This window comes from Periophthalmus magnuspinnatus, chromosome 21 (assembly GCF_009829125.3).
Source record: "Periophthalmus magnuspinnatus isolate fPerMag1 chromosome 21, fPerMag1.2.pri, whole genome shotgun sequence".
Taxonomy (NCBI): Eukaryota; Metazoa; Chordata; class Actinopteri; order Gobiiformes; family Gobiidae; genus Periophthalmus; species Periophthalmus magnuspinnatus.
In genome coordinates, this window is record NC_047146.1 from 29,209,633 (window position 1) to 29,228,865 (window position 19,233).

Below are 19,233 nucleotides of genomic sequence, written 5' to 3' on the forward strand. Positions count from 1 at the left end.
CATTGAGAGTACTTGGACTCTCTTCTGAGTGGCCTGTTAAAATATAGAACAATACAACTAAAAGCAAACAAAACAAATAACAACATTTAAAACATTAAAAACAGGTGCAGGTGTGATTAGAAATGTTTGTCACCAGATTATTAAAGTGCATTTGTGGCACCAATGTATCGAGTTTTGCATGTCCAAAATAACCAAAAGCTTTTTTTTCCCATTTCAGTTGTAGTCCAGTCAGTTTTTAGACATAAACAATCATGAAATTTTGTATTAGAAGTTCCCATATCAAAGTTGAACAAGCAAGTGAGATATTCAGGCAGTCAATCAAGTAGTCCCTTATAAAATACATTTTATACAGTTGTTCGTTTTTGATAGATGGCAATGGCCAACCTACTTTTTCATACAGCGATTGCAAGTGTATCTAAAGGTTTCAAAGTAGAGACTGAAGTTTGCATGTATATTATCTCCATAATCTAGTTCTTTTCTGTAATTCAAGACATTTCTATTATAAAATGATAATTCTGATATATGTCCTGTACAGTGCTGTGAAAAATTATTTGCCCCCTTCCTGATTTCTTATTATTCATTTGTATCACACTTAACTGTTTTTAATCATCAAACATTTAAATATTAAACAAAGATAACCCAAGTAAACATAAAATGCAGTTTTTCAGGGATGATCTTATTTGTTAAGAGAAAAATACTACCCAAACCTACATGATCCTGTGTGGAAAAGTAATTGCCCCCCTTGTTAAATGATGAGTTAACTGTGATTGATCATATTATTGTGAAAAGCAAAGTTCAATTTCATAGCCACACCCAGGCCTGATTGCTGCCAGACATTTCCAATCAAGAGATCACTTAAATAGAACCTGTCTGACAAGGTGAAGTAGGCCATATTGAACCCAAATCATCATGCCGCAATCCAAACAAATTCAGGAGCAGATGAGAAGAAAAGTAATTGACATGTTTCATTCTGGAAAAAGGTTACAAAGCCATTTTTAACTCTTTGGGACTACAGCGAACCACGGTGAGAGCCATTATCCACAAATGGAGAAAGCATGGTATAGTGGTGAACCTTCCTAGGAGTAGCTGGCCTGCAAAAATTACCCCAAGAGCATGGCGATGATTGACCCAAGAGGTCACAAAGGAACCCAGGCATCTAAACAACTGCGGGCCTCACTTGACTCAGTAAAGGTCAGTGTTCATGACTAAACCATAAAAAGAAACCAGGCAAAAATGGCATGCATGGCAGAGTTCCAAGGCTAAAGCCACTGCTGACAAAAAAGAACATGTGACATGCTTGTCACTCACTTTTTCCAAAACACATCTTGATTATCCTCAATGCTTTTGGGAAAATATTCTGTGGACTGCTGAAACAAAAGTTTAACTTTTTGGAAGGAGTGCATCTCGTTACATCTGGCATAAAATTAACACAGCATTTGATAAAAAGACCACCATGCCAACAGTGAAACACGGTGGTGGTGTCATGGTTTGGGGCTTCTTTGCTGCTTCAGGCCCTGGACAATTTGCTGTGTTTTAGGAACCATGAACTCTGCTCTCTGCCAACAAATCCTCAAGGACAATATCCGGCCGTCAGTTTGTGACCTCAAGCTGAAGTGCACTTGGGTTCTTCAGCAGGACATGATCCAAATCACACCAGCAAGTCCGCTTCTGAATTACTTAAAAAAACAAAATGAGGATTTTGGAGTGGCCTAGTCAAAGTCCAAACCTGAACCCAATAGAGATGCTGTGGCATGACATTAAAAAGGTTAATGCTCGGAAATCCTCCATTGTGGCTGATTAAGAACAATTTTGCAAAAAGTGAGCCAAAATTCCTCCACAGCAATGTGAAAGACTCATTGCCAGTTATCGCAAACGCTTGACTGCAGTTTTTACTGCTAAGGGTGGTTCAACCAGTTATTAGGTTTAGGGGGGCAATTACTTTTTCACTATGGGCCATGTAGGTTCAGATGGCTTTTTTCCCTTAATAAATAAAACCGCATTTTGTTTTTACTTGTGAGTTGTCTTTAATATTTAAGATTTCGTGATCTTAAATGGCTAAGAGTGACAAAGGTGTAGAAAAAGTAGGAAATCGTTAAGGAGACAAATACTTTTTCAAAGCACTGTATTTTAAAGAATACGTTTTTGTCAAGTCAAAAACTATACACTCACCTGAAGGATTATTAGGAACACCATACTAATACAGTGTTTGACCCCCTTTCGCCTTCAGAACTGCCTTAATTCTATGTGGCATTGATTCAACAAGGTGCTGAACGCATTCTTTAGAAATTTTTGAAATATTGATAGGATAGCATCTTGCAGTTGATGGAGATTTGTGGGAAGCACATCCAGGGCACCACATGGTAAAGGGTCACTTTTTCTATAGCGCTTTTCTACCTTCAAGGCACTCAAAGCACTTTACAACAAGGAACCACTCACCCATTCACACACACATTCACACACCAGTGTACGCAGACACTGAGGGCAAGGTGGGTTAAGTGTCTTGCCCAAGGACACAAAGACAGCATTCAGCTGTGTGAGTTAGAATTGCACCGCCAACCTACGGATCAGTGGATCTGACCACTCAACCAATGATGTTTATGTCGAGAGCGGGATTTGAACCGCCAACCTTCGGATCAGTGGATTGCCCACATCCCAAAGATGCTCTATCGGGTTGAGATCTGGTGACTGTGGGGGCCATTGTAGTACAGTGAACTCATTGTCATGTTCAAGCCAATTTGAAATTATTCGAGCTTTATGACATGGTGCATTATCCTGCTGGAAGTAGCCATCAGAGGATGGGTACATGGTGGTCATGAAGGGATGGACATGCTCAGAAACAATGTTCACGTAGCCCGTGGCATTTAAACGATGCCCAATTGGCACTAAGGGACCTAACGTGTGCCAAGAAAACATCCCCCACACCATTACACCACCACCACCACCAGCCTGCACAGTGGTAACAAGGCATGATGGATCCATGTTCTCATTCTGTTTACGCCAAATTCTGACTCTACCATTTGAATGTCTCAACAGAAATCGATTTGCTCGTGCAAATTGTAGCCTCTTTTTCCTATTTGTAGTGGAGATGAGTGGTACCCGGTGGGGTCTTCTGCTATCGTAGCCCATCCGCCTCAAGGTTGTGCATGTTGTGGCTTCACAAATACTTTGCTGCATTCCTCGGTTGTAACGAGTGGATACTGTCGCATACTGGATGTTTTTCCCTTTTCACACCATTCTTTGTAAACCCTAGAAATGGTTGTGTGTGAAAATCCCAGTAACTGAGCAGATTGTGAAATACTCAGACCGGCCCGTCTGGCACCAACAACCATGCCACGCTCAAAATTGCTTAAATCACCTTTCCTTCCCATTCTGACATTCAGTTTGGAGTTCAGGAGATTATCTTGACCAGGACCACACCCCTAAATGCATTGAAGCAACTGCCATGTGATTGGTTGATTAGATAATTGCATTAAGGAGAAATTGAACAGGTGTTCCTAATAATCCTTTAGGTGAGTGTAGGTGGTAACTCTTTCAATCAATGTACCATTTAGTATATAAAGATTTGTAGCTATCACGTCACTTGAATGTAATTTTTTTGAAAAATCATATATTTTACTACTGATAATTTAAGATTTTTGAGGGAATTTTGGATTTCATTAAAATCTTGCTGCAGTTTTAAAATCACTGAATCAGAGGGAGCACTTGCATACAAAACAGCAATATCTGCATATACAAATATATGAAGCTTTCTCTGTAATTTGTAACGAATGAAATGAATAAATAAAGAGTGGAGGGCTCAAAATTAAACCTTTGTTAAGTTAAAAAAAAAATGGCTACTACTACCTGGGGTCTGTTGGAAGTATAATTTTGGAACCAATTACATGTGGCATTGGCAAATCCAATATGCTTCAGGTACTTCAAGAGGATTTCATGATCTACTGAATCAAAAGCTTTAGTAGAATCAACAAACAGTGCTACACAATCTTGTTTTTCATCAAAGGCTGTAAAAATATCACTTATAACTTTTTTGGCTACAGTGACAGTACTATGACTTTTTCTGAAACCTGATTGGTAAAATTTCAAAATGGAGCATTAATTTAAAAAAAAAACAAAAAAAAACAAAACCCTAACAACTAACTTTTCTAAAACTTTTGACAAGACAATGTCCAAACAATATCTAAATTACTTTATCTACATTTTTAGCTGTCCCACCTTTATGTTAAGGTAAAGCGTTGTTTTCCATAATTCTGGTATAACGGCCATTTGAACTGATAAATTCAAAATATGTAATAAAGGTTGAATTACATAGGAGACTTATGGTTTTGGATCAAGATCATCAGCTCCCGTGGACTTCTTTGGGTCTATGGAGCGGAGTGCACTTAAGACCTCCATATAAGTGGAGGTCTTAAGTTCTCTTACAGAGAAAATCTCACTGTTATTGTTCAGATGTTCAGATTCAACATAATCAAAATCAGAAGGATCACCATTATTATTCAAAACATCACATATAGCGATAAAATGCCTATTAAAAGAATCCTATATTTCACGGTTAGTAATGTATGAATACTAGAGGGATATTACTGTCCTCCAGAACTTTTCTGGATTTCTTTGACTCTATATCAGCGCAGACATGAAGTAAAACATTTTTGCCTTTCCGTTGATAAAGATCTATTTCGTTTTTTATGGAAAGATGCCTAATCCACATTTGATCTAATTGTGTGTGTGTGTGTGTGTGTGTGTGTGTGTGTGTATGCAGTTTTCCAGGCAGCATTTCTTTCTCTAATTAAATTTGCGATTTCTAAGTTGCACTAAGGATTGTTAGTTTTTCATTCTAATTTTCTTTTAGGTATATGTGGGTCTGCAATTACATTAAATGTATTCATAAAAAAATTTAAGGCCACATCAGGATCTGGGAATGCTTATGTTAACCCGATATCACTGTGATGTAGGTTTGAGATGAAGGCATTGAAAAGTTTATATGATTTTCTCAACTTTACACATGGATGTGTCTTTTTTAACTTTTGTATTTTGAATACATCTAATTGGATAGTGTTTGCTAAAATCAAGTGGGAAACACAATTTGCTTTATAATTACGGGGTTTGGTTGTTAGGATTACATCAATGAGTGTGCCTTTATTTAAATTTCTTGGGCCAGGTCTAGTCGGAATAGAAATTAGTCGTGTGGCCATTGCATATGTCTTTCAAAGTTTGAGATCTTACCCCAGCCAGTTAATCATTTCGCCCATTATTAGGACGTGGTAACTTTCCAGTTTAGAAAGCATCATGAATAGATCATTAAGAGCATTTTTAGGTGCTGATGGTGCACGATAAATACCAGCAACAGCCAATTTTTTATTAGGATCATTTATATAGATAACAGTCACAGGCAGATATTCAAAACATTTAGGCTTTGAGCAGGAGACTAGAAGGTTAAGACAGGTGATCTTTGACATAAATGGCTTCCTTTAGACTGCCTGTCACAATGGTAAACTTTGTAATTTTCAATATTGATTTCCTTATCACTTTATCTCAATCTGTTTGATTTGCCCTGGCTTTAATGTAATCTTATTTGATGTGATGCTACGTACATTCATATGTATAATTTTCAGTCCTTTCCTTGTCTTAAAGTTTTGCATATCAAATAGGCCTGTCTCTTTAGGGATACTAGGCTTATTTGAGGATAAATTTAATGCCTGGGTATTGCATTTGTTAGTAATATTGATATCAACCAAGTTACACAACCTCCAATATTTTCTTTTATATCTATGAGATATTCTATGTGAAATCTGCACATTCATACGTTTTAATGTGGAATCTAAGCTGGTGGCCACTGATTTTGTCAGACATCCTGTTTATCATATCCTATTTATCCTATGCGTAAGTAAGGAGTCACTTAGTAGGCCTACTAGGTGCAGACCCCAGCATTAGTTTGATTTTATTTATTTATTTATTTATTTATTTCAGGGACAGTGCATATTAATCAACATTTCTGTAAATATGCTAGAATTAGCCAAAACCTATTTTTCATCCGTAGTCCATTGACAGCAGATACTGTCCACCTAAAAACAAGAGTAAAAATTACAATACAATAAATACATAGAAAACAGTCGAGAAATATATACACTATTACGTAAGATGGCAGACTCACAACAATCATTCAGCTACACACCACCACACATAAAGAAAGCACATACATACACACGACAATCGCACACAGATATTGTCACTTAACAGTTTCTTTCCTGGCTCTGTTTAAATGAATGCCATCCTGGGCAAATAGATTATTCCTCTCACAATTCTCTCCACAAAATATATCTTCAAAAGGAATTCCTAGGGGACTGCAATAACGCTTCAGCCAAATGTGAATTTAGTGGAGCCCACTAAACTTCATGTCACCGAAACTGGGAGATGGAATTGGACCAGACATTACGCATTGTTTTCCTGACTTTTGCGCTTTGACGATTTGAACAGTTTGAAGTCACTTTCCAACACCTTGGACTGTTGTAAGTTTACTGTCCTTAAAGCCACTGTGCACTCACAGCAGATGTAGGCCTGTCACGATAATTATTACAATATATTTTTGGGCTCAATATTTATTATGTGTACATTTTTCTTTGCAATAATGGAGATCTTTTTGTTATTTTTGATGCATAACAAAGGGTTGAATAAGTCACTTTTATGGCTTATTATTGCTTCATTCTGCTATCTGTCAGTTTACAAAATGCTTTACTGTGATTGTCTTGCTTTATGGTTATTTTGTCAGTGGCATAGAGTAGTTTCAATATCAGTAGGGCCCGAGCACAAATGTGTGAGGAGGTTGAGTCAGCGACTCGTCTGCCTCACACTAATGCAAGAGCCCTTTTGTAATTGTACAATTTTGGGAAAATGAAAAAAAATCAAGCAGTAAACAATGTTTACTAAAGTAAGTGGTATTGAAAATTACAGTTCAGTGAGCTCTAACTTTGTGTGAAGACCCTGAGAAAAAATAATGAAAGATGGCTCAGTAGCGAAAACCTCAAATTTACATTGCACCAATGGGAGCCGGGCCCAGAAAAATGTCATTGTAGACAAATAAAACTTGGCATCAAAAATAGGTCACATCAGGACATGTAAAAAATATTATGGCCCCAACATAAACCCTACAGGAAGTGGGCCATATTGGATCAAACCCAGGACAAAATCACATCATAACCTTTTGACATGTCCAGACGTTTCAAAAATGCCTCAAATTTGGCCTAAAGATACAAAATGCATGTGCAATAAAATGTTATCAATTATATTTTAAATAAAATGTTGGGCATGGTCATGTTGATTTTTCAACAAAATGTCAATTTTTGGAAAAAGAAAAAAAATACTATCTTTCATAAACATTGTTGGATTTGAATGGACCCAGTGAAGCGCGCATGAACATTTCTGAGCTGGTCGTAATGACATGCAAATTAGGGCTTTATCTTTTAAGATGGCTCTATAGCACCCCCTTCAAATTTCATCTTAAAAATTTCATAAAAGCCAATCTATTTGTCACGGACATGTGAAAAAATTTACAGAGGCTCTTCATAATGGAGAACAATGTGACAAAGTCGCATCATTCTAACTCTTATTGCTTAGGCGTTTAGAAAAATCGAGAAAAAAAAAAGAAGATTATTAGTATTCCTTTCTGCCAAGTAAATCGCTCCTGAGAGAAAGAAAAAATACTCAAAAACTCTTGAAAGTCAGCACAACACTAGAAATCGACTAAAATTTAAGGTACATAGCGTCAACAAGAATCTTCGTTGCAGGATGACTCAGTGGTGCCCTCTGAAAAATTAAAATACATTGCAAAATAGGAGGGGACAGAGCCTATTTTTGTGGGCACATAAAACAGGTACATAGAGCATTGTCAGATAGTCAAAAAAGTATATCATGGCCCTGCCCTAAACCACGCAGTGCGTTGGCCATATTGGGTCAAGATAGAGATGTCCAAAGTCTAGATCTACTTTAATGAACTTGTCCTAGGGTTTTGATCCGACTGACTCCAAATTGAGGCAGCATCATCAGGACATATCTGGGGTCAAAACTTGTTAAAGTAATTTACATAAGAGTCATGGTGTGGTCATGACGATCCCTTAAAGAAACAGCCATTTTGAAAGTCTTTGAGATTCTGAACAAAAAAGCCAATGAAGACCACGCCCTGTCTATCCACATTTGCATGGCCACACCTCAAAGTTGTTAAAAGAATTTACATAAGGCCCCAGGTGTGGTCATGACAAGCTCTTAACAAAGCAGCCATTTTGTAGTATAAAAATCCCTGTAACTTTTATAAAAAATGGTTGGATTTGGATGGGCTCATGTAGCATTTGTGAGTTTTGATAATCTGGACATAATGATATGTGAATTGTAATTGTATCTTTAAAAGTGGCTCTCCAGCGCCTTCTGCAAAGTCAAAATGAAACGGAAAAAATTAGTTTGTCATAGACAAATACAATTTGGTACCCAGACCAACCAGTTACACTGCCTGGTCAAAAAAAGGTCACACACTCTAATATTTCGTTGGACTGCCTTTAGCTTTTATTACGGCATGCATTCGCTGTGGCATTGTTTCAATAAACATCTTCAATGTTACAAGATTTATTTCCATCCAGTATTGCATACATTTTTCACCAAGATCTTGCATTGATGGTGGTAGAGTCTGACTGCTGTGCAAAGCCTTCTCCAGCACATCCCAAAGATTCTCAGTGGGGTTAAGGTCTGGACTCTGTGATGGCCAGTCCATGTGTGAAAATAATGTCTCATGCTCTTTCACAATTTGAGCTCGATGAATCCTGGCATTGCCATCTTGAAATATGCCCATGCCATCAGGGAAGAAAAAATCCATTGATGGAATAGACTGGTCATTCAGTATTTTCAGGTAGTCAGCTGATCTCATTCTTTGAGCACATACTGTTGCTGAACCTAGACTTTACCAACTGCAGCAACCCAACCTATTTGCTTAGTTAAATCCAGGTGGTGACTTTTTTTTTTGGCTAGGCAGTGTATCATCCTGAACAAAAATGCCAATGAAGACCACGCTCTATCTACATCCACATTTGCATGGTCACGCCTCAAAAAGTCCGTGGGAAGTGAGAAAAAAAGTCATGATCCAATGAACACTCATTATTCATGTGACCCTGAGCAAAAAAATCTACAGGGACCACACCCTATCTCCAACGTGAAGGCAGCCATCTTGAATCAAAATATGCAGATAGCCAAAATCTAGTCCTTGTACTTTTACAAACTTGTCTTAGGGTTTTTACCCAGACTCCAAACAGGTGCAGTATCTTCAGGACATATTGGGATCAAAAGAATTTGTTTAAGTCTCAGGGTGTGGTCATGAAGAGCTCTTAATGAAGTGTCCATTTGGAAAGTAAAAAAATTCTTGCATTCCTTGAAACTTTGCAAACGTTTTCAGATTCAAACTTCCCAGTGTATTTTAATGACCTTGACGTAATCTGGGAACTACACCCTCACACTGATGTGAAGGCGGTCATTGTAAATCTACAACCCAATTCCAATAAAGTTGGGACAATGTGTAAAACGTAAAAAAAAAACTCATGCAGAATGCTGAATTATGCTTTCTTGTTTCTTGTTTCTTGTTTTTGTTTATATTGTATATACTGTTGAATACAGCAGCTCTTTATGTTTAGTACAAAAGGTGTAGGCATCATAAGCTTAGGCTTCTGCCTATTCCTTTTCAGACTTTGTGTACTTTGATTTGCTTTTGTGGATTTACGACAGAAAAAAAAATGTCTGAAACAAATAATAAAGATAAAGATGATGATGATGATCTATAGAAGCTCATCTATTTTTTTAAGTAAGATGTGCTGTGTTTCAGGTGGAGTTGGAGCTGTCCAACAGCCAATCAAAGCTGCAGGCTCAGAGTTCAGAGGTCAACGCTCTGCAGAGAGAGCTGAAGGCTGTGGAAGAGCAGCGTGATGAGCTCAGGTAATCTTCAAGGTAATGTTTACAATTAGCAGCTGGGGCAGCAGTCTAAGCAGAGGTGCTGAAAATTCCCACTCCAAACACACTTCTTCCAGCTCTTCTGGGGGGATCCCAAGGCAGCCCATAGACACAGTTCCTCCAGCGTGTCATGGTGGGACATACCGAGAGGCATTCTGGGGGAGTCCAGGAAGCATCCAGAACAGATGCTCGAGCCACCTCAGGTCGAGCAGTGGCTCTTCTCTGAGTTCCACTCATGTGAGCTCCTCACCTTATCTCTAAGGAAACGCCCAGCCACCCTGTGGAGGAAACTCATTTGAACCGCTTGTATCGATCTTGTCTTTCAGTTATTACGCAAAGCTCATGACCATAAGTGAGAGTGGGAATGTACCGAACAAACCGCATCACTGCAGATGCTGTGTCAATCTACCTGTCAAACTCATCCTCCGTCCTTCCTTCACTTGTGAACAAAACCCGGAGATATTTGACAGTCCTTAGCAAAGAGCTGTGGACCCCATAATCCTGGAGTTGGTCCAGCTTTCCGGAACAAAGACCACACTGCCCCTCCTGAAGCTAAGGTTTCGACTCCTCTCCAGCAACCTGGAATAAACTTTACCAGGAAGGCTGAGGAGTGTGATTCGTCTCTAGTTGGAACACACATTCCAGTCCCCCTTCTTAAACAGAGGGACCACCACTCCAGTCTGTCAATCCAGACGTTCTGTCGCTGACCAACACGCAATGTTACAGAAATCTGTCAGCCAAAACCCACAACATTCTGAAACTTTAGATGCCCAGGATGGATCTCATCCATCCCCGGAGCCTTGCCACAGATGAGTCCGCCTCTTGAATCCTTGAGTCTTTGCTTCCTACTCAGAAGACCGTACGACAGCATCCCCAGTAGAGCTCAGAGCTCTCCACTCACAATGTAAACTATATTGGTGGATCACCGTTTCTCCTTCCTGAGTCATCGAATGGTTTGCCTGCCAGAATTTCTTTTATGCGACAGATACTCCTCCTCCATGGCCTCCCCAAACTCGCCCCAACCCTGAATTTTTGCCTGACGGCACAAGTACGCTTGGCCTGCCAGTATCTATCAAGTGCCTCTGATTCCCAAAGGCCAACAAGTCTCGATAGAACTCCAGGCTGATGGCATCCCTTCTGGTCTCCACCACCGGGTTCTACCAGTGGATCCAACTTACAATCAGGTGGTACTTGGTGACAGAGCCAAAGGTCAGATGGCAACAAAGTTCATTGACACCCTTGTGCTTGAACAGGGAGTTTGTTATGGAAAAACTGTCTAATAACAAAACATCTCTGAGGTAAAGATCAGGGAGGCCATTTCTCCTGATCACCTCTCTCTGCCCACATGTCGCCTAGTAAAATGAGTTTCAGAGTCTCCAAAAAGGCTAGGAGGTCTGCCCTGCACGGAGACCTGTCCCTGGTTAGTTAAAAGTTAGTCGTAGTAGCCTCCTATATTAAAACATAAAATCTATTTGTCAGAAACATCTAATTTTAGATATTTGTCTATGTTAAGAGTCATTCCTCTGTGTATGTGTGCAGGTGTGAGTGGAAGGCTGGAGTGGAGCTCTTGGCCCAGCTCCAAGCACAGCAGGCCGACCTGGAGCTAAGGCTGGAGCAGAGGGAGCAGAGGCTGGGAGCACAGAAGGAGGAGCAGAAGGAGCAGAACCTGGGAGAACAACAGGAAGAGCAAACAAGGAGCCAGGGAGAGCAGCAAGAGGAGCAAAGGAGTCCGCAACCACGACAGGAGCAGCAGCAGCAGGAGGTTAGCCACCTTTGGCACCACACATCATGTGTGAAAAAACACTAACTCCAGTCCAGTGCAAAATGCAACGCACTAAATCCTCCACATCAAGAGCTGCACATTTTTGTTTCTATCCTTTGAAAATACCAGATCGTGTGCATTATTTCAACATGGACTCACAATAGATATTCCTTATATTTCTTTGACTATAACTTTATACGTCTACTTTTTTTATGTAATGGTACTCTGCCCACCACAGACACTTCCAGTATTTCCACAGTCCAAATGATCATGGTGACAGCCATTTGTGTGTGCTCAGCCGACATCCCAGAATGCCATACTCAGAAGGGAGTTGCAGGAGGCCCAGGAACTGCTCCGGCTGAGGGGGGAGGAACTGAGAAGCACCCAGTGCTCTCTTGAGGAGTACCTCCGAGAGACCAAGAGGATCCAGGAGGAGCAGGACAGTGAGAGGAGGCAGAGCCAGCACCTCCAGCAGGAGTTGTTTGAGCTCAGGTACTTCCCACCACCACTCACTACTGTTAGGTTCCCCCACCAACATTCACCACTGTTAGGTACTCCTCACTACTGTTAGGTACTCCTCACCAACACTGACTACTGTAAGAGCTCAGGTACTCCCCATCACCACTCACTGCTATTAGGTACTCTCCACCACCACCCAATACTGTTAAGTACTCCTCACCAACACTCACTACTATTAGGTACTTCCCACTACCGTTAGGTACTCCTCACCAACACTCACTACTGTTAAAGTTCCGGTACTCCCCACCAACACTCACTACTATTAGGTACTTCCCACTACCGTTAGGTACTCCTCACCAACACTCACTACTGTTAAAGCTCCGGTACTCCCCACCACCCACTACTGTTAGGCACTCCTCACCAACACTCACTACTGTTAGTTACTCCTCACTACTGTTACAGCTCAGGTATTCCCCAATGGGGTACTCCTCACTAGTGTTAGAGCTTAGGTAGTCCTTACTGGGGTACTCCTCACTAATGTTAGAGCTTAGGTACTCCTCACTGGGATACTCCTTTCTTCTGTTAGACCTTGGGTACTCATTGGGGTACTCCTCACTGCTGTTGGAGCTTTGGCACTCCTCACTCGGGTAGTCTTCCCTCCTATTAGAGCTCATAGGTACTTATCTTTGGGGTATTCCTCCTCTCTGCTGTTGTCTTGCAGGTCTCTGTGTGTGTCCTTGAGGCAGCAGCTGAGCCAGTCGCAGAAGGACATGCTGGAGTCCCAGGTGGGGTCCTCCCAGCTCCAGACCCACCTCCAGAGCCTTCAGGAGACCAAGAGCACACTGCAGGGTGAGCCACAGCTCGGCTACTCCTCTTATCATTGTAATCAGATGCTGGCCATAGGTCACCCATTAAAATGTGCAGTCATTAACACAAATAGTCTATATTAGCGCTCACTGCAGTCTGCAGCACTTACTTCCAACTATGGTACTCACTCCCTATCTAGTTCTATCACTAGTGATAGAGCTGAGGTTCTTCTGGGAGAGGATACTAGGAGTTGTTGGCCTACCCTGGTGCTTGGTTAATGGAGTAACCAGTCTGCACTGCAGAGGCTGCACTAGGCTTGGCTTGGTTCTATCCCATTTCTGTTACCAGAAACGTTTATAGTAACAGTTTTGACATGAGCAGGTTAACCTGTCATATGCACTTTGATGTCTAAATTTCTGTATTGTTGACATAAAATGTTTTTTGTTTTGATAGGAGAGATTGGGTGTTTGAAGGCAGAGTTGGAGAGGGCTGATAAAAAACACAAGAACAGTGAACAGGCAAAGGAGGAAACCCTCAGGCAACAGGCTGACGACAGGAGACAGGAGACCCAAGTGTTTCAGAAGAGGCTGGAGGAGCTGATCCTGGAGCTGGGCACCAGAGATGGAGAGGTGGAGGTGCTGAGGAGCCACCTAGACGCTCTGGAGATGGAGAAACAGGCCATGGGCTCAGAACTTCAGGAGACCCATCACCATCTGAACCAAAGCATGGAGGAGCTTATCGAAGCACGGCAACGAATTCAGACTTTAGAAAAGAAATGTGCAGAAGATGAGGAGGCACAACGGGTCAGGGAGGAGGACGAGGAGAGGAAGATGTTCCAGAAAATTATCAGAATCGAGCAAGAAGAAGAGGGGAGCGAGGAACAACAACAAAAACTTCTCCAGCAAAAAGTAAATGAGGACAAAGTTTTAGAACTGCAGAGGTTACAGAGAGAGTGTGCTAAAATGAAAGAGCATTTAGATGCTGCATTTGAAAGGATCAAAACAACTGAGCAGGACAGAGCTGAACGGGAAAATGAACTTTGTGAAAAAATAAGGAGTCTGGAGGCACTACAGCGAGAACGAGAGCAGGAGCTGGACCAACTTCTGGATCGGATGGAAACACTTGAGAAGCAAAACCAGGAAAAGGCAGAAGAAATTAAGAAGTTATTCAAAGAACGCGACCACCTGGAGCACAGGGTCACAGCAACATCTAACCTGCTCCAGAAGGTACGAGAAGAACACAGCAAGGAGCGAGAAGCAGCCAGGACTTCTCAAGTTGAGGAGGAAAGACGTCAAAAGGAGAAGAGAGAAGAGGAGCTAAAAAGTAATCAAGACCAGCTTAAGCGACTATTGGCGCAAGTCAAGAGTTTAGAAGAACTGAACAAGCAGCGAGATCATGATCTGATAAATAAGAGGCAAGAGCAAATGAAGGCTGCAGAAGAACTGCGACAAAAGGAATCAGAACTGGAATCAGCCAGACACCAAAATGAGATGTTAGAAGAGGACAAATGGAAGGAATATAAGGCCGCACAGGAGATGAGGGCGAAGCTACAAGAACGGATACGAAATGAGCAGGAGCTGGTGGAGAAACTAGAAGAAGTCAACCTGAAAATGGAAAGATTACAGAGTGAACACTATGGCATGGAGGAGAAGATGGAAAGGATGATGAAGGAACGAGAGGAAGAGTCAGACAAGAAGGTTCAGAGGATAGAAGAGGAGCAAGCACAGAGGGAGAGAGAGCTAGAGATGCTAAGGGTGGAGATGTGTGTCACGGAGGAACAGAAGGAACAGGTGGGTATACAGAAGGTTCATGATCTGTCTTGAAAAGCTGAGGAGTACAGAGGAGCAGAAGGAACAGGTAGGTCTATAGAAGGTCCACTGTCTGTTCTCCAAAGCTAGAAAGCAGAACAACTGGGGGATTCACAAAAGGTCCATCATCTGTCCTCCTATTTCAATTTATTTTTGTAAAGCCCAAACTCACAATAGTGATTGGCCTTGCAGGGCTTGCTTATCAAGGTCATTGGTCTCAAAATCTTGGTTCTTTTGGGCTTAAAATCTTTGTAATAACCAACTCATCATCCAGGTGTTTTTATTTGGCTATTTTGTCCATAAATCAGGATATGAACATTAATAACAGACAAATCGGGCGCCTTCTTTCCACATGGTCGCTCGCTCGCTGTCAAACCAGTGGTGCGAGAAGGGGATTACCTTGCTCCCGATTGGCTCTTTGGTTACTATGATACTCTTGGCTGGAGTTCCAAATATGGAACTGGGTTCCAAATTCACCCCATAACTGCTAGCCTTGTTTAGCTTCATTTCAGGCCGAACACTTTGAGTGACGTCACACTTCCTTGGCCCACTTCTTTATACAGTCTGTAGTTTTATTAAACCACTTGAACTCCAGAGGTGAGGAGCAGAAGAACAGGTGAAGCATTGGTTGTGGCCTCATGTTATGAAAATATTTTTTTTTTGACAGTAGTAGGAACAACTCTAACCAAAGTGTTTTCTGTACAGTAGAAGCCATGTCACACTCATTTTTCCTATACATAAATGTTGAGTGTGTTGTCTTGAAATGGACAGGTGGAGAAGGAGGTGAAGCGTCTGGAGAACATCCTGGAATGCCAAATGAGTGCCATCCGGAAGCACGAGGAGGAGGCGGAGCAGCACAGGGTGGAGTCAGCCAGGTGGGCAGAGCTACTGCAGAGGGAGGAGCTGCAGAGGCGAGATCTTGAGGCATCCATCACAAAGATGGAGGAGAAAGAGAAGTGCTTGCAGATACGCCTGAGGGACGTGGAGAGGAAGAGTGATGATGTGAGCGCAGATTTAGCCAAGCGCTCTCAGCAGCTCCAGGCCAGTTTTATCATACATTCTCTTGTGTAGTTAAAGTTGAAACCAGAAGTTTACATACACTATATAAAAAGACACATATGCTTTTTTACCCTCAGTGTCTGACATGAAATCAGACTAAACCTTTTCTGTTTTAGGTCAATTATAATTACCAAAATTATTTCTGTTTGCTAAATTCTTGACTAATGAGAGAAGGATTTTTTTACACAAGTCAGTTTACATACATTTAATTCGTATTTGGTACCATTGTCTTTAAACTATATGACTTGGGTCAAATGTTTTGGATATCCTTCCACAAGCTTCTCACAATAGTTAGCAGGAATTTTGGCCCATTCCTCCAGTCAAAACTGGCACATACCTTTTCAGGTCTGCCCATACATTTCCAATAGGATTGGGCTTTGTGATGGAGTAAACTTGCAAACTGGAGTAATGGATTCTTCCTGGCAGAGTGGCCTTTCAGCCCGTACCGGTACTGTACTCGTTTTACTGTGGAAAATGACACACTCTTATTAGCTTCAGCCAGCATCTCCACAAGGTTTTTTGCTTTTGTTCTTGTTCTTTGTTTGGGGTGATATGCACATTTCGGACCAAAGGATGGTCATATGTGGAACACAAAACCCACCCTTCCTGAGCGGTATAATGGCTGGACATTCCCATGGTATTTATACTTGTGTATAATTGTTTGAACAGATAAACATGACATCTTCAGGCATTTGGAAATTGCATCCATCCATCCATCCATGCATCCATTTTCTCCCAGACTTCCCTCACCCCGGACACGTCCTCCAGCTCCTCCTGTGGGACCCCAAGGTGTTCCCAGGCCAGCCGAGAGACATAGGCCCTCCAGCGTGTCCTGGGTCTTCCCCGGGGCCTCCTCCCGGTGGGACATGCCCAGAACACCTCCCTAGGGAGGCGTCCAGGAGGCATCCTGAGCAGATGCCCGAGCCACCTCAGCTGGTTCCTCTCAATGTGTAGGAGCAGCGGCTCTACTCCGAGCTCCTCCCGTGTGACCGAGCTCCTCACCCTATCCCTAAGGGTGCACCCGGCCACTCTGCGGAGGAAGCCCATTTCAGCCGCTTGTATCCGCGATCTTGTCCTTTCGGTCATTACCCAGAGCTCATGACCATAGGTGAGGGTAGGAACGTAGATTGACCGGTAAATCAAGAGCTTCGCCTTCCGGCTCAGCTCCTTCTTTACCACAACGGACCGATACAGCGACCGCATCACTGCAGACGCTGCACCGATCTGCCTGTCAATCTCCCGCTCCATCCTTCCCTCACTCGTGAACAAGACCCCAAGATACTTGAACTCCTCCACTTGGGGCAGAGACTCACCACCCACCCGGAGAGAGCAAACCACCTTTTTCCGGTCGAGAACCATGGCCTCGGATTTGGAGGAGCTGATTCTCATCCCAGCCGCTTCACACTCGGCTGCAAACCGCCCCAGTGCCTGCTGCAGGTCCTGGCTCGAAGAAGCCATCAGGACAACATCATCTGCAAACAGCAGAGATGAAATCCTGTGGTTCCCAAACCAAGCCCCCTCCGGCCCCTGGCTGCGCCTAGAAATTCTGTCCATAAATATAATGAACAGAACCGGTGACAAAGGGCAGCCCTGGCGGAGTCCAACATGCACTGGGAACAGGTCTGACTTACTGCCAGCAATGCGAACACAGCTCCTGCTCTGGTCATACAGGGACCGGACAGCCCTTAGCAAAGAGCCCCGGACCCCATACTCCCAGAGCACCCCCCAAAAGGACACCACGAGGGACACGGTCGAATGCCTTCTCCAGATCCACAAAACACATGTGGACTGGTTGGGCATACTCCCATGAGCCCTCGAGGACCCGATGGAGAGTATAGAGCTGGTCCAGTGTTCCACGACCAGGACGAAAACCACACTGCTCCTCCTGAATCCGAGGTTCGACTATCGGTCGGATTCTCCTCTCCAGTACCCTGGAATAGACCTTACCGGGAAGGCTGAGGAGTGTGATTCCCCTGTAATTGGAACACACCCTCCGGTCCCCCTTCTTATACAGAGGGACCACCACCCCGGTCTGCCATTCCACAGTCCCCGACCGCCACGCGATGTTGCAGAGACGTGTCAGCCAAGACAGCCCCACAACATCCAGAGACTTGAGGTACTCAGGACGGATCTCGTCCACCCCCGGAGCCTTGCCACCTAGGAGCTTGCCAACCACCTCAGTGACTTCAGCCAGGGTGATGGACGAGTCCGCCTCTGGGTCCCCAGTTTCTGCTTCCTCCTCGGAAGACGTGACAGTGGGATTGAGGAGATCCTCAAAGTATTCCTTCCACCGCCCGACAACATCCCCAGTCGAGGTCAGCAGCTCTCCACCCGCACTGTAAACAGTGTTGGTGAAGCACTGCTTCCCCCTCCTGAGGCGTCGGACGGTTGGCCAGAATCTCTTTGAGGCCGTCCGATAGTCCTTCTCCATGGCCTCCCCGAACTCCTCCCAACCCCGAGTTTTTGCCTCTGTGACTGCGCGAGCCGCGGCACGCTTGGCCCGCCAGTACTCATCAGCTGCCACAGGAGTCCCACGAGCCAACAAGGCTCAATAGGACTCCTTCTTCAGCTTGACGGCATCCCTTACTTCCGGTGTCCACCACCGGGTTCGGGGATTGCCGCCGCGACAAGCACCACAGACCTTACGACCACAGCTACGAGCAGCCACATCGACAATAGAGGTGGAGAACATGGCCGACTCGGAGTCCATGTCTCCAACCTCCCCCGGGATCAGGGAGAAGTTCTCCCGGAGGTGGGAGTTGAAGACCCCCCTGACAGAGGGCTCCGCCAGACGTTCCCAGCAGACCCTCACAATGCGCTTGGGCCTGCCAGGTCTGTCCGGCTTCCTCCTCCGCCAGCGGATCCAACTCACCACCAGGTGGTGATCAGTTGACAGCTCAGCCCCTCTCTCTTGGAAATTGCACCCAAGGATAAACCAGACTTGAGCAAGTCCACAATTCTCTTCCTAATATCTTGGCTGATTTCTTTTGACTTTCCCATGATGTTACACAAAGAAGCAGTGCGTTTGGAGTGTGCCTTCAAATACATCCACAGGTATGTCTCTAATGAACTCAGATGTTGTCAATAAACCCATCAGAAACTTCCAAAGACATGACATCATCAGCTGGTTTAAAATCATAGTAATCTTACTGTATGTAAACTTCTGACTTTGAAGAAAGTAATGAAAAATTGTCAAAAAAATCCTTCTCTCATTCAATTCAATTCATCTTTATTTCGGACTCGTGGTCCATTTTTAAAAACAAACAAAAACAGACAGACAGTAACAATACAAAACAATAAACATCTATGTTTTTAAAAGACAACCATACCAATGTCTCCACATTCTTGATTGGTAGCGAATTG

General features: G+C 43.1%; 1 protein-coding gene across 1 annotated transcript in view; it reads left to right on the forward strand.

Moving 5' to 3' along the window:
* Positions 1-19,233, forward strand: part of LOC117388971 (trichohyalin-like) — a 45,415-nt gene that overhangs the window by 18,751 nt on the left and 7,431 nt on the right. The window contains exons 16-21 of the mRNA XM_055230398.1: positions 9,851-9,960; positions 11,515-11,737; positions 12,036-12,229; positions 12,918-13,045; positions 13,457-14,793; positions 15,583-15,852. Of these exons, the coding sequence (XP_055086373.1) occupies positions 9,851-9,960; positions 11,515-11,737; positions 12,036-12,229; positions 12,918-13,045; positions 13,457-14,793; positions 15,583-15,852 (2,262 nt within the window). The remainder of the gene's footprint in view (positions 1-9,850; positions 9,961-11,514; positions 11,738-12,035; positions 12,230-12,917; positions 13,046-13,456; positions 14,794-15,582; positions 15,853-19,233) is intronic.